General features: G+C 47.6%; 1 protein-coding gene across 1 annotated transcript in view; it reads right to left on the bottom strand.

The window, feature by feature from the left end:
• Positions 1–16,763, bottom strand: part of CA9 (carbonic anhydrase 9) — a 596,284-nt gene that overhangs the window by 315,964 nt on the left and 263,557 nt on the right. Inside the window, exon 7 of the mRNA XM_073684598.1 lies at positions 3,631–3,788. Coding sequence (XP_073540699.1) covers positions 3,631–3,788 — 158 coding nt within the window. The remainder of the gene's footprint in view (positions 1–3,630; positions 3,789–16,763) is intronic.

Raw genomic sequence — 16,763 nt, forward strand, 5'->3', positions numbered from 1 at the left:
CCCCACCACACGTCACATCTGATCCATCCATCATACATTATACCGTACCACACGTCACATCCGATCCACACATCATACATTATACCGCACCACACGTCACATCTGATCCATCCATCATACATCATACCGCACCACACGTCACATCCGATCCATCCATCATATATTATACCGCACCACACGTCACATCCGATCCACCCGTCATACATCATACCGCACCACATGTCACATCCGATCCATCCATCATACATTATACCGCACCACATGTCACATCCAATCCACCCGTCATACATCATACCGCACCACACGTCACATCCAATCCACCCGTCATACATCATACCGCACCACACGTCACATCCGATCCATCCATCATACATCATACCGCACCACATGTCACATCCGATCCATCCATCATACATTATACCGCACCACACATCACATCCGATCCACACATCATACATCATACCGCACCACACGTCACATCTGATCCATCCATCATACATCATACCGCACCACACGTCACATCCGATCCACACATCATACATTATACCGCACCACACATCACATCCGATCCATCCATCATACATTATACCGCACCACACATCACATCTGATCCATCCATCATACATCATACATTATACCGCACCACACGTCACATCCGATCCACACATCATACATTATACCGCACTACACGTCACATCCGATCCATCCATCATACATTATACCGCACCACACGTCACATCCAATCCATCCATCATACATTATACCGCACCACACGTCACATCCGATCCATCCATCATACATCATACCGCACCACACATCACATCCGATCCACCCATCATACATTATACCGCACCACACGTCACATCCGATCCATCCATCATACATCATACCGCACCACACGTCACATCTGATCCACACATCATACATTATACCGCACCACACGTCACATCCGATCCACACATCATACATTATACCGCACCACACGTCACATCCGATCCACACATCATACATTATACCGCACCACACATCACATCCGATCCATCCATCATACATTATACCGCACCACAAGTCACATCCGATCCACACATCATACATTATACCGCACCACACGTCACATCCGATCCATCCATCATACATCATACCGCACCACACGTCACATCTGATCCATCCATCATACATCATACCCCACCACACGTCACATCTGATCCATCCATCATACATCATACCGCACCACACGTCACATCTGATCCATCCATAATACATCATACCGCACCACACGTCACATCTGATCCACACATCATACATCATACCGCACCACACGTCACATCTGATCCATCCATCATACATCATACCGCACCACACGTCACATCCGATCCACACATCATACATCATACCGCACCACACATCACATCCGATCCATCCATCATACATTATATCGCACCACACGTCACATCCGATCCACACATCATACATTATACCGCACCACACATCACATCCGATCCATCCATCATACATTATACCGCACCACAAGTCACATCCGATCCACACATCATACATCATGCCGCGCCACACGTCAAGTAAGATCCACCATCATATATCATAACACACCATGTGTCACGTCTGATCCACCCTTCATACCACACCACACGTCAAGTAAGATCCACCATCATACATCATACCACACACCACATGTGATCCACTCGTCATGCATCCTACCGAACCACACATCATGTCCAATCCACCCATCATACATTACATCATACATTATACCGTACCACACGTCTGGTCCACCTATCATACAGCCTACTGAACCATATGTCACATTCGATCCACCCGTCATACATTCTACTGAACCACAGATCACGTCCGAGCCACCCGTCAAACTTTATACAATACCAAACATTACGTCAGATCCACCATTCATACATCATACCGCATTACACGTCATATCCAAACCACCCATCATAGATCATACCGCCCCACACGTCACGTCCAATCCACCTATCATACATCATACAGCACCACACTCAGTCAAAGAGCCTATGTATACAAATATCAAAGCCTGACTGTCATTTCCAAACAGAGAACAGGTGTGTACAGGTGCTTACTAAGAGTATGCATCTTCATATAGAACTAACAAAGTAGCACTCTGTAGCATGTAAACATGAAATATATTACATTGTAGCTGCATTACTGCTGTAGAAAATAAGAAAAAACGAAGATATTTAGCGCATAAATGGGCCAATTCATGTATGCCCAACAGCCAATGACAAGGCGATCTTCATTCCTGGGAACCTAACCTAATGTGATTCCTGTCCTGGGCCCATAGCCTACAATTATAAGGGCAGGTAGGATCTTGCTGTGATTAAAACCGACATAGGCTGATGGGCGGAGGGCTCATTCAGGGAGCCTAGGAGAGTCTGCGAACTGATCAGACTCCGGGCAGGGATCAGGCTCGGGATTAAGGTCAGGTCCAGGTCAGGGGTCAGGGGATCAGGCTTGTGGCAGGAATCAGGCTCAGGGCAGGGATCAGGCTCGGGATTAAGGTCAGGTCCAGGTCAGGGGTCAGGGGATCAGGCTTGTGGCAGGAATCAGGCTCAGGGAAGGGATCAGGCTCGAGACTAAGGTCAGGTTAAGGGCAGGGATCAGGCTCCAGGAATTGATTAGGCTCAGGTCAGGAATCTGGCTCAAGGCAGGGATCAGGCACAGGGCAGGGATCAGGCTCAGTGCAGGAATCAGGATCAGAGCAGGAATCTGGTACAGGGCAGGGATCAGGCTCTGGGAATTGATCAGGTTCTGGGAATTGATCAGGCTCTGGGAATTGATCAGGTTCTGGCCAGGATCTTACCTTCCCATACACATGCAGACTTTATTCTCTAAAAGATGATTCACATTAAGTAGGTTCCTGGCAACGAGAAACGCCTTATCGTGGCTGCCGGGTGCACGTGAATTGACCAATTAATGCGCTAAGATTTCTCAATTATTCCTATTTTCTAGAGCAGTAATGTTATTCAAATTTAATATATTTCATATTTGCATACTTAGTGTTACAGAGTGCTATTTTATTTGTTAGTTGTATATGGAGATGGCTACTGTTAGTAAGCACCTGTACACACCAGTTTTCTGTTTTGGAAGTGACGGTCAGTCTTTTTTGATATCTGGACAGGGATCAGTCACAGGGCAGGGATCAGGCACAGGGAATTGATCAGACACGGGGTAGGGATTAGGCTCTAGGAAGGCATCAGGTTTTGGACAGAGATCAGACTTTGGCAGTGATCAGGGGTTTGTCAGGGATCAGTCTCGGGACTGAGGTCAGGTTCAAGGTAGGGATCAGGCTCGGGAAATTGATCAGACATAGGGAAGGGATCAGGCTCCAGGCAGGGATCAGGCACAGGAGAGGGATCAGGAATGGAGAATTGATCAGACACGGGGTAGGGATCAGGCTCCTGGCAGGGATCAGGCTTGGGGAATTGATCAGACACGGGGTAGGGATCAGGCTCCTGGCAGGGATCAGGCTTGGGGCATTGATCAGTCTCGGGGAATTGATCAGACACGGGGTAGGGATCAGGCTCTTGTCAGGGGTCACGCTCAGGGCAGGGATCAGATTTTGCATTAGTATTAGACTCTGACCTGTCGGGCAGACACAGGAATGGTTTGGTTGAACACGGTCCAGTTGACGGTTTGTAAGCATGGTGGAGTAGTGAGAGAGCCGTTGTAGCGGAAGTATCTGTCCAGGTACTGCGGTAATAATCCACGAATATCAAAGCCAGGAATCTCTGTGCTTTGTCCTGTGATAGAAATATGCAGGATTAGAGCAGATTACGAGCACGGCTGACATTGTACACATCGGGACATACAACAAATATTCCTGTGATCTCTGACCCCCTCCTGTGATGTAATATAAGCGCAGTGTAGAATTATACATCTATAGTGTGATAAATTCTGTAGTCACGTTATCACTGGTGTCTGTGTCCCCCAGGTCCTTGCTTTAGGTCACGTTCACACGTTCAGTATTTGGTCAGTATTTTCCCTCAGTATTTGTAAGCCAAAACCAGTGTTGGGTGATAAATACAGAAGTGGTGACGAGTTTCTATTATACTTTTCTTCTGATTGTTCACTTCTTGGTTTTGGCTTATAAATACTGATGTAAAATACTGACCAAATACTGAAGGCGTGGATGTGGCCTTGCGTTGAGGAATGTTGTGGATGAGAGTTAAGTCCTAGTCGTCTTGCTCCTGATGCTGATCCTGAGGAGGCGCACCAGGCCAGGTGTGTTATATAACTGGTTCCCAGGCTTGGGAGGGAGACACAACAAATCTGTGAGGGGATGCTGCTCCGAGCTCGGGCTGCAAACTACAAGTATTCCTGGTTACTCTTCACAGCGGCTGCTTTGTCTGACTGGACCGGGACTGTCGCAGCCTTGTCGTCTGAGTAGTCAGGTACTGATATCAGTCAGTCAGTCAGATTTTGCATTTACGGTCTTGTTTTCTGAAACCTGTGGAATAAGGCGAGAACGAGGTTTGTTGCGCAGTGTCGCGTTGTGTCATCACATCCATTGATTTACTACAGTGTTACATAAAATCACAAATGTTCCCTAATGTGTTGGATTTTGTGTCACAAGGGACTCTCTTGCCATGGCCTCTACTATAAGACGAAAGAACATGTATCTGCCGTTTTACATGTGACAATGTGAACACTGACCTAGGCTGAACTACTGGAAAGGTTATATACTCCCCCGGCTCTCAGTAATAGTGGCTTTTCTTTTTGCATGCCATTTAGTTTTTAATTGGTCGTCGCTATTATATATGTGTTATCTCAGTAATTCATTGTTTGCTACGATTGAGAGCACACACCACTTTAAAGATGTAAGAACAATTCCTTCTTTTTACTGGTTATGGATTTTATCTCATGAAAAATAAAGTTGCCATGTTTTTATCCGCACAATAGTGCCGGACTTTACTTTTCTCATCACAAGAACATGGCTTTTATTATACAGCTATAAAGAAGTCACAGCACATGTAGCCTTAACTAGTGATGGGCGAACCCGAACATTAAAGTTTGGGGTCCGTACCAAACACCTACCGTTTGGTCATGGACCCCGAACACGGACTTCCTCAGGACAGCGCAGGAAACACAGGCTCTGAAATAATAGCATTACCGCTATCAGAGCGCTGTGTCAGCATGATCCCACAGCTGTGACAGTGACCCGCGGTAAATAGCTTACCACGGGTCAGAGGCGCTGGCTGATGGTACTACTACTACCATCAGCCAGCGCCTGCTGCCATAGGAAATAGCGAGCGCAAGAGCCGCTGGATGGGAGCAGTAGTCTGCAGTAGGGGGTCCTGGAATCCCAGTATAATGCCTGGCGGTGAAAAAGTCTGTAATGGGAGCGTCCTCCCAGAGATGCCCCTTGCCGTGAATCTTCAGCTGGCGCTCGACCATCGGCGTGCCCCGGCCAGAAGCTACGCCACTGATCCCGCACACGGGGGGAAGAGTGGTTAGGGTGATGTCACTGCTCAGAGGGCCACAAAGTCCAACGCGTATCGAAGGAATCACTGTCCTTCTTCTTCAGGGAGTGTCCTTCTTCTTCTTCAGGGAGTGTCCTTCTTCTTCTTCAGGGAGTGTCCTTCTTCTTCTTCAGGGAGTGTCCTTCTTCTTCTTCAGGGAGTGTCCTTCTTCTTCAGGGAGTGTCCTTCTTCTTCTTCAGGGAGTGTCCTTCTTCTTCTTCAGGGAGTGTCCTTCTTCTTCAGGGAGTGTCCTTCTTCTTCAGGGAGTGTCCTTCTTCAGGGAGTGTCCTTCTTCTTCAGGGAGTGTCCTTCTTCTTCAGTGAGTGTCCTTCTTCTTCAGGGAGTGTCCTTCTTCTTCTTCAGGGAGTGTCCTTCTTCTTCTTCAGGGAGTGTCCTTCTTCTTCAGGGAGTGTCCTTCTTCTTCAGGGAGTGTCCTTCTTCAGGGAGTGTCCTTCTTCTTCTTCAGGGAGTGTCCTTCTTCTTCTTCAGGGAGTGTCCTTCTTCTTCAGGGAGTGTCCTTCTTCTTCAGGGAGTGTCCTTCTTCTTCTTCAGGGAGTGTCCTTCTTCTTCTTCAGGGAGTGTCCTTCTTCTTCAGGGAGTGTCTTTCTTCTTCAGGGAGTGTCCTTCTTCTTCTTCAGGGAGTGTCCTTCTTCTTCTTCAGGGAGTGTCCTTCTTCTTCTTCAGGGAGTGTCCTTCTTCTTCAGGGAGTGTCCTTCTTCTTCTTCAGGGAGTGTCCTTCTTCTTCTTCAGGGAGTGTCCTTCTTCTTCAGGGAGTGTCCTTCTTCTTCTTCAGGGAGTGTCCTTCTTCTTCTTCAGGGAGTGTCCTTCTTCTTCAGGGAGTGTCCTTCTTCTTCAGGGAGTGTCCTTCTTCTTCTTCAGGGAGTGTCCTTCTTCTTCTTCAGGGAGTGTCCTTCTTCAGGGAGTGTCTTTCTTCTTCAGGGAGTGTCCTTCTTCTTCTTCAGGGAGTGTCCTTCTTCTTCTTCAGGGAGTGTCCTTCTTCTTCTTCAGGGAGTGTCCTTCTTCTTCAGGGAGTGTCCTTCTTCTTCTTCAGGGAGTGTCCTTCTTCTTCAGGGAGTGTCCTTCTTCTTCTTCAGGGAGTGTCCTTCTTCTTCTTCAGGGAGTGTCCTTCTTCTTCTTCAGGGAGTGTCCTTCTTCTTCAGGGAGTGTCTTTCTTCTTCAGGGAGTGTCCTTCTTCAGGGAGTGTCCTTCTTCAGGGAGTGTCCTTCTTCTTCAGGGAGTGTCCTCCTTCTTCAGGGAGTGTCCTTCTTCTTCAAGGAGTGTCCTTCTTCAGGGAGTGTCCTTCTTCTTCAGGGAGTGTCCTTCTTCTTCAGGGAGTGTCTTTCTTCTTCAGGGAGTGTCCTTCTTCTTCTTCAGGGAGTGTCCTTCTTCTTCAGGGAGTGGCCCCCCCAGGCTCATTATGATTATATAGCGCTACTAATTAACCTTTCCACCTACAGAGGAGTTTTAATTCCCCTAAGCACACCTGATGTATAGGCTCCAGGAGACCCCCCCAGAGCAAAAGGGGACCCTAGATATTTGATAAATAGTGGATACAAATAGATATATTATATATAAAAAGGAGCTTGAAATATATATAATAGTATCTTTATTCTGGATAGAAAAACACTGATTAAAAATTAGTTTATTTAATAGTAGTTTATTTAAAAGGTATATGAACCTATTTCAAGAATTAAAAAGTGAAAAATATATATACGTGATTGTATGAAATATAAATGGATGTATGAATATGTAATATGTACACATACACCGCCATAAAAAGTTGTTATATCAACTATTAAAGTGATATTAAAAATATAATATATGATAATAAAGTGTATATATATAAAAACTAAACTAAGCCTTTTGGCAATTGTTCCCTAATCAGTCCTGAAAGGATGTCTTGCAGGGAACACAAATACTTGCCCCATTGATAGCCTACCTACCCTTAAGGGAAAAAATATAGGAATAAAAATATAGAAAGGTAAAAAGGTAAAAAATGAGGCAGAGGGGTTCATGCAACAAAATACTCACCTACACCTTGTCCCCGATGTTCTCCGCCCCTGCAAAAAATAAAAAAACATCATATACTCACCTTACACCTAATCCCCGAAGCCCATGATCACCTGTAATAGAAGTAAAATAATAAACCAACCTCATCATCACCTGTCCACCGCAGTCCAAATATCGAGGGTCCCACGAAGATCCCATGAACAGAACGGCCACATTGTAAAGTATGACTGCTCTGTTCAGCAGCCGGCAATGTATGGTTTAATTAATAATATTAAAGGTGTCTGTGTTTATTTCAAATAAAGTATTTTATTCACGGTGTGGGTGTCTTTATTTCACATTTCACCCTCACTATGGGGTTAGTAATGGGGGTGTCTTATAGACGCCTCTCCATTACTAACCTGGGCTTGATGTCAGTTGGCATTATAAGCTGACATCAACCCCAACCCTATTACCCCACTGCCACCGCTACAGGGCAGTGGGAAGAGCGAGGCTAAGTGCCAGAATTGGCGCATCCTATGGATGCGCCATTTCTGGGGCGGCTGACGGCTGGTGTTTCTAGCCTGGGAGGGGGCCAATATTCATGGTACCCTTCCTGGGCTATTAATATCAGCCCCCAGCTGTCTGCCTAGCCTTTACTGGCTATTAAAATCGGGAACCCCCCAAAAAATGATGTTGGGTCCCCATATGTTAATAGCTAGTAAAGGCTATGCAGACAGCTGGGGGCTGATATTAATAGCCCAGGAAGGGTGCCATGAATATATCGTGTAATTGTCTGGACGATAGGGGCAGCTGAAAGCTGTTTGCTCCAAAGATCACAGCGGGTGGTCCTCATGACCTTCCCGGCCTGTAAATTTGTGATATTGGTAAATATAATCCCTGCCTAATATTATATATATATATATATATAATATGGTATGGTATATGAGGGGAGGTACAGTACAGACCAAAAGTTTGGACACACCTTCTCATTTAAAGATTTTTCTGTATTTTCATGACTATGAAAATTGTACATTCACACTGAAGGCATCAAAACTATGAATTACCACATGTGGAATTATATACTTACCAAAAAAGTGTGAAACAACTGAAAATATGTCTTATATTCTAGGGTCTTCACAGTAGCCACCTTTTGCTTTGATGACTGCTTTGCACACTCTTGGCATTCTCTTGATGAGCTTCAAGAGGTAGTCACCGGAAATGGTCTTCCAACAATCTTGAAGGAGTTTCCAGAGATGCTTAGCACTTGTTGGCCCTTTTGTCTTCACTCTGCGGTCCAGCTCACCCCAAACCATCTCGATTGGGTTCAGGTCTGGTGACTGTGGAGGTCAGGTCATCTGGCGTAGCACCCCATCACTCTCCCTCTTGGTCAAATAGCCCTTACACAGCCTGGAGGGGTGTTTGGGATCATTGTCCTGTTGAAAAATAAATGATGGTCCAACTAAACGCAAACTTCAGCTGTATGACTGCAATCTCCAAGGCATATTCATTTTACACTGCCTGATTGCGTTGAGCCCTGGCTGCGCAGTATGGAAGTGGGGGGGATTCTCTCTGCACTGTTGTGTCTCAGTAAGGCAGCGGTTGAGGGCACAGGTGGAGGCCCTAGAGGAGGTGGACGAGGCAGAAGCAGTGGAGGAAGTGTTAGATACAGAAGTTTGTCCACAAAACATGGGAATTCCAACACTTGCTGTCTAGTGACACCTTGGTGTCTAGTGGTTTAGTTCTCCATCCCCTGGTGTGTAGTAGTTTAGTTCTCCAAACCTAGCTGTTTAGTAGTTTAGCTTTCCAACCCCTGTTTTCTATTAGTTTAGTTCTCCATGTTCTGGTGTGTATTTTTTTCATTCTCCAACCTTAGCTGTTTATTAGCTCTGAGCTGATATTAATAGCCAGGGAAGGGGCCATGAATAATATCAGCTCTCAGCAGTCCCAGAAATGGCGCATCCATAAGATGTGCCAAATCTGGCGCTTAGCCTCTGCTCTTCCCACTGCTGTGTAGCGGTGGCGAGTAGGGTAATGGGGTTGGGGTTCATGTCAGCCTGGTGGCTGACATGAAGCCCAGGTTAGTAATGGAGGGCGGAGATGCCCCCATTTTTAACCCCATAGTGAGGTTTTTGACGCTTTTTCAATAAAGACACTGGCAGAATAAAGTATTTTATTGAAATAAAGTTACGCATGGCTTTAATAAGTTATTTAAAAATAAAAGACACTGTTATATTCACCTAACGCCCAATCCCCGAATCCCTTGTCTCCTGGGAAAAAACAACGAAAAAAAAACAACCATATCCATGTCCGCTGTCATGATGTAATTCACAGTGTCCCACGATGATCCGGGTCACTTCTACAGCAGTCACATCAGCATTTACTAATGTGACTGCTGTAAAAGACAGGACTATACACTAACAGGAGTGTAATCACTCCGGTCAGTGTATATCGCTGCGCTGCTGAGACTGAGTTCACCTGAGTTCATCATCTGAAGATCAGCTGATGAGCCTCGGTGACCTCATTTACTGCATCAGTGTTGTGTGGGAAAATTCCCACGCAGCATCGGTGTCATAAAGTGAGGTCTCGGATCTTCAGCTGATGAACTCCGGTGAACTCAGTCCCAGCAGCGCAGCGATGTACACTGCTGGAAGCAATCGCGCTCCTGTCAGTGTATTGCCATCTGCCGGGTGATCAGGGGACATCAGGATAATGGAGGACAGGTGAGAATGAAAGGTGTTTTTACTTTTTTTTTTTTTTAAAACACCGCGCACAGATGCCGGCTTAGGGGACTACTTCTCCCCTCAGCCGCTCCTGCTCGCGCTGTTATCAGCGGGAGTGGCCATCAGATGATGGAGGGAGTAATCTTCCCCGGCCTGGGTACTGTTCTTTGTGTAGTTTTGCGGCGGTTTTGCCCGTTTTTGACTCATTGACTTGAATTGAGTCAGTCAAATAGGCAGCAATCATCCACAGCAGATCCGCAAATATATTTATACCTCTGTTTTTGACTAACTCAATTCACGTCTATGGGTGAAAAATGCTGCAGACACGCACAAAGAATGGACATGCTGCAGATTTAAATGCAATGACAATCCTGTCAAGAAAATTCCTGATCATGTGCACAGCACTTCAGGATTGTCATTGCATTAGCTGGCACATGGATTATGACGCGCCCCCAGGGCCGTGGGGTACTCGGCAGCCAGGCCTCGGGCTGCTTGCAGGGGATATCACGGTGGCTGGCCTGGTCCGTGACCCAGGGCGGTCAGTGAAATGGGGGAATGCTTTTATATGAGGATTTTTGGTATTTTTCGTGACGCCACCTGTGGATTCTGGTAAGAGGTTACCAGCACTGCGGCAGTCCACTGAGGCCGATGTTAGGGGCAGCTATGATGGGACGGTTCCCTACAGGTGGAGTGGGCCTCAGGGCAGTGTAGAGGTGTAGAAACATGGTGGAAGCAGGAGAGAGACGGCAGGACGGTCCCAGAGGAAGTACAGGCACACACACAAGGGCAAACTTCAATACCTTTACTGGTGGTGATGCAGGTACGGTCCAGTGCACTCAGGGCGAAGGGCGCACTTCTGGACTCTCCCCAGTGAGCGGGTATAGGGCCTCCTGATCTGGGTCTCTTACTCTGTAAGCTTCGGGCCTGCCTGGAGCTAGGCTTGGCTTGCTTACTGCTTCCTTCTTGTACCTACTGACCTGGCGGTAGGGTTTCCTACTGGTTCCCACTATTCCTGGTCGCTGGAGCCTTAGTGGTACCTAACCCTGTTGCTGTGGTCAGCGGTTGGTTAACCTGGGACTTGTAGTTCTCCAGGGATTCCGGTTGTTCCTACGGGTCATAAAGATCCCTGTAGGCGCGGACCCGGTGTCCGGTATATGGTTCGGGGTGAGCCTGTTATGCTCCTCTGCCCCCCATGCGTTTCTCCTTCTTCTCCTCAGTCTGCAGACTCCCTGAGCAGACTCTCTGCGTTCTGTCCCTGTCTGTGCCTGACAGGAACTCTCACTTGCCTTCTAGCCCGCTCCAAGCTCTCAGTGGTCAGACTAGCCCGAAGCTTGGGCCTAGCCTGGCCTTCAGCCACACAGACTTCAGCTTGTCTGGAGCTGCAGCATGGTGTCACACTGTCTGCTTCCCACTAGTGATGGGTAGCTCCTGAACGAGCCGGCTCTTTATAGTGAATCATATGAGTCGGCTCCTGGCAGGGAGCCAATTGAAATTTAAACGGCTCTTTGCCAGTTCACGTTCCACAGTCAGTCCCCTCTGGCCCCGCCCCTCCCTCCCCTCCCCTCTGGCCCCGCCCCTCCCTCCCCTCCCCTCTGGCCCCGCCCCTCCCTCCCCTCCCCTCTGGCCCCGCCCCTCCCTCCCCTCCCCTCTGGCCCCGCCCCCTCCCCTCTGGCCCCGCCACTCCCTTTCCTCTGGCCCCGCCCCCTCCCTTCCCTCTGGCCCCGCCCCCTCCCCTCTGGCCCCGCCCCTCCCCTCCCTCCCCTCTGGCCCCGCCCCTCCCAGCCCCTCCCTCCCCTCTGGCAGTAGTCACTCTGATCTTATCCAGGAGACTGAGAATGCCTGCTCCTCCTGCTGCCGCACATAGCACTGACTCACAGCCCCGCCCCCTCCAATCTGTGACAAGCAGCAGGCAGGCAGTTTATTAAAGGAACACTGACATCTGGATTTAGCCTGATTCTAGTTATTTACCGCCAGCTTGTAAATCCTCGCTGAGCGAGGGAGAAACAGCGGATGTAAATGTGCGTCCCTTGTTCTCTCTCATTCACTTGAATGATCCAGCGATGCATATGGGCAGATAAGGATCTCCTCTGCAGACATACCATGGCTGGATGGAGCATCACTGGATCGCAGGCTCGGGGGCTGCATGGTCCATGCGGTCAGTCAGCGAGCGCTGGCCGACAACATGGTCGCATCCTGTGTGTCTTTTGCTGAATAGGGCTCCGGCACAGGACAACTTCCATGGAAACCCATGTAAACAGTTCCATAGGTTTTTATGGAATACCAGCAGGATTGAAGCAGAATTTTTAAAATAAGTCTATGGAGAATAAACCTATTGTAAAAAGTTCTCTTCAATTAATGGCACTAATGCCCATGTGATCCAACCCCTTTAATGACATTATATTAGTGATGGCAAAAGACATTGGTCCTTGATGGGACACCAAAAAAACAGATAATAACAGAGGAAATAAACTGCATCAGTCCATCCAAGCTATAGCACTTAGTTTATCTATCCAATGGGCCCTAAAGACAAGTTTAGGCGGCCTTCACACTTTGTGGATTTGCAGCACAGTTTCCATGCAGATCATCAGCGTGGACATGCCATGGCATTTACAGAAGCCAACAGCGGCCATGGTCTTTACCCAAAACACATTCTCACTTCGTGGAAAAATTCAGAATCTGACATGAGGTGTGAAATGGTCTTCAGCAGCAGCATGTGAATATGTGCCGAATATCCGAGATGCGGAATTCATTGCAGTCAATGGACGGGTGAATTCAGCAGCAAATTCCTTATCTAAATCCGCCTGGATGCAGATGCCACAGTTCACACTGCAGTTTTGCTGCAGACTGTTTGCAGCAGACAGCCCACAGCGAACTCGCCAAGTGTGAAGGTAGCTTTAACATGTGGCGCTGATAATTAGTATCTTGTTGGTATTTTACATGTTCATTTTGTGTTTGTTAAAGTTTTTACAGCAAATAATATAAAATCTGGTTATTCTGGAAACTATTCTGTTTTATGTCATAAATTGGCACATGTGTAGATTTTTACTAAAAGGTATACAATCATGGGTTAAAACATACCAGAATTTGGCTTCAAATTTAAAGCCAAAGGTAATAGGAAATGAAGAGCCGTTTTCGGAGCCAAAAGAGCCGGCTCACCAAAAAATCACATTTTACCCATCACTACTTCCCACTGACTGACTTCCTGAACTCCACCCCCCAGTATTTATATACCTGACAGGGCTCCATCTAGTGGACTTGGGTGGAGGTGTCTGTATGTATTGAGGCCACTGGGGAGAATTCCATCCATGCACCCCTCTGGGATCTGTGGCACCAGTGCGCAGCAGGGTGTCACAATTACCTAGCTTTTTTGGTGCTTTTCCGCGAGGAAAAAACGCTGCGAAAATGCATCAAAAATGCACAGTGTGAACATAGCCTTCGTCAATAAACAGAGAGGTGTAGACAGGGCATCTGTGTTACAATGTAGCCTCCCAGGTCCTGTAGGGCTAGAAACCACCTAGTCACCCAGGCATTCTTCCCCTTCCTTTCCCTCATCCATCTCAGGGGCGCATGATCTGACACTAGCCAGAACTTCCGGCCTTACAGGTAGTACCTAAGCATGTCAATTGCCCATTTGATGGCCAAGCACTCTTTTTCTGTAATGGCTTAGTTTTTTTTTCACAAGAGGAGAGTTTTCTACTTAAATACAGGACTGGATGTTTCTCCCCATTTAATTCCTGGGACAGCACGGCTCCCAACCCGACGTCTGAAGCATCTGTCTGGACCACAAATTCCTTACTGAAGTCAGGTGCGATCAAGACCGGCTATTTACACAGGGCAAGCTCCTGGAATGCCATCTCCACTTCAGAGGACCATTTGGCCATTGACTTCTTTGGGCCCTTAAGAAGGTCGGTCAACGGTGTGGCTATCATGGTGAAATTCAGAATAAATCACTGATTTCCAGAAACGCCCGGACCTGTTTCTTGGAGACCAGTTTCGGCCAATTTTGGATTGCCTCCACCTTATTCATTTGCAGCTTTATTTCACCTCTTCCAATGATGTAGCCCAAGTATTTTGCCTCTTCTTTTCCTATGGCACACTTCTTTGGGTTTATGGTAAACCCCGCCTTCCTCAGTGCATCCAGTACGGCCTGGACCTTCTGCAGATGACTTGCCCAATCTGGGCTGAAGATCACAATATTGTCTAGGTAAGCTGTGGCGTATTTTTTGTGAGGGACTAGGACCCAGTCCATGGTCTTCTGGAAGGTAGCCAGGGCTCCCTGTAGCCCGAATGGCATTCTTGTGTACTGAAAGCAACCGTCAAGTGTAGAGAAGGCTGTGTTCTCCTTGGCACTTTGAGAGGGTAGGATTTGCCAGTATCCTTTTTGTTAAGTCCAGGGTGGTGATATATCAGGCTGACCCTAGCCTCTCTATGAGTTCATCGATGTGGGGCATCGGATACGAATCTAATTTAGACACCTCATTTAGTTTCTTGTAGTCAATGCAGAAGCGTCACACTCCATCAGGCTTCAGCACGAGGACAATGGGGCTGCACCAGCCACTCTTTGACTCCTCAATGACGCCCTGGCTCAACATTCTCCTCACCTCTTTCAAAATTACCTCGTAGTGAGCTTCGTGGATTCTATACGGCTTTTGGTTCACCCGCACATGTAGTTCCATCAGGATTTCATGTTCAACAATCTGCATGCGTCCTGGTAACTCCGAAAACAGGTCACGATTCCGCTGAAGCAGTTCTTGGCACTGTTGATTCTGGGCCGGTGACATCCTCGACCTGGGTTTCAGGATTGACCCCCAGGCACGTAGCTTCCACTGGTTCCCTGTCTCGCCTATAATTTAAGCATTTTGATGTGGTACTCTTGGTATGGCTTTCTTCTGCTTGGCTGGTGGACCTTGTAGTTGACGTCACTCAGATTTTCAAACACTTCGTATGGCCCATGCCACTTAGCCAGAAATTTACTTTCAACCGTGGGGATCAACACCAACACTCGTTCTCCAGGGATAAGCTGTCTCAGCCTCGCCAACCAATTGTAGACCCTTGCCTCGGCGTCTTGTGCTTGATGGAGGCTCTCCTTCAGGATCAGCATCACCCTCGCGATACTGCCCTGCATCTAGGCTGCATGCTCCATGATATTTCGGTGGAGTGTAACCTCTCTTTCCCTGGTCTCCTTCACAATATTTAAAAGTCCCGAGGGTGTAGTCCGCATAACAACTCAAACGGGGACAACCCCGTAGAGGCCTGTATAACTTCCCCAATAGAGAACAGCAGGTACGGGAGTAGACAATCCCAGTTTCGGCCATCCTTTTCCATGACCTTCTTTAGCATGGACTTTAATGTCTTATTGAACCACTCCATCTGCAGATGATACATCGATGTCCTGAGTTGTGTAATATGGAGAGCCTTACATAACTCTCTCATTACCTTGGACATGAACGGCGTTCCTTGGTTTTTCAGGATCTCCTTTGGCAGGCCCGTCCGGGAAAAAATATGGACTAGCTCTCGGGCTATGCTCCTGGCGCCGGAGTTTCTCAGTGTTACCACCTCCGGGTACCGTGTTGCATAGTCCATGACCACCAGGATATATTGACACCCTTTGGCGGACTTAACTAGGGGCCCGACAAGGGTAATCTGGTCAAATGGGACCTCTATAATGAGTAACGGCACTAGGAGTCTGTGGAAGTGGGAAATGGGAGCAGTTAGCTGATGGGTAGGACAGGACTGACAATAATTAACAATCTCCCGGTCACCCGGGCCAGTAGAACCTTTGAAGTACCAGTTCCTGTGTTTTGTCTACACCGAGATGCCCACCCAAGACATGAGAATGGGCGAGGTCTAGTACCCTACACCTATAGAGTTCCGGTACTAAACGCTGCTCTCATAGTTTCCCTCTCAGTTTAGTGACCTGATATAGAAGATCCTCATTTACTGCGAAATATGGAAACCTGGTGTCGGTCCGCAGCTCTTGGTAAACTGCATTTATTAGAGTAACATTGTCCCACTCCCCTTTTTAAGGTAAGGTCCTTCATTTGAGCAGTCCCAAAATTCCCCCCAGAAACCCCCAACTCAGGAATCTCGGTCTCATGGGTCAGTCTCGTCCTCGTTAGCAGTAAGGACACTTAGGGGGAACCCATCCGCCTCCGACTGAGATGGTGATTATTCATGGTTGAACCGGCTCTTATCTGATTAACTTGACACCCCCCCTTTCGCCATAAGTCCCAGAACAAGCAAAAGTCCTGCCCTATTATAACTGGGTGCAGCAGGTCTTTAACTACTCTGACCTCAAAGCCTCAAGGGACTCAGTGCCACAGTTAGTTTGTATAGACACTCTAGCAAATGGGTAGTCCTTGGCATCCAGGTGAATACCCACGATTTTTCCGGGGATCAACTGGTGGGGGAGTGTGACCCTTACCAAGGTCGCCAAACTCCCCGAGTCCAAGAGTCCTGACACCAGTACCCCATTTTTTGTCTGCAGCCCTTCTCTGGGCTGATAGTCCACACTGCAGGTTGGATAGGCGTAATACTAACAGTGTCT

Source organism: Phyllobates terribilis, unplaced genomic scaffold, assembly GCF_046119375.1.
Source record: "Phyllobates terribilis strain yellow unplaced genomic scaffold, ASM4611937v1 Scaffold_1__5_contigs__length_1240528914, whole genome shotgun sequence".
Lineage (NCBI taxonomy): Eukaryota > Metazoa > Chordata > Amphibia > Anura > Dendrobatidae > Phyllobates > Phyllobates terribilis.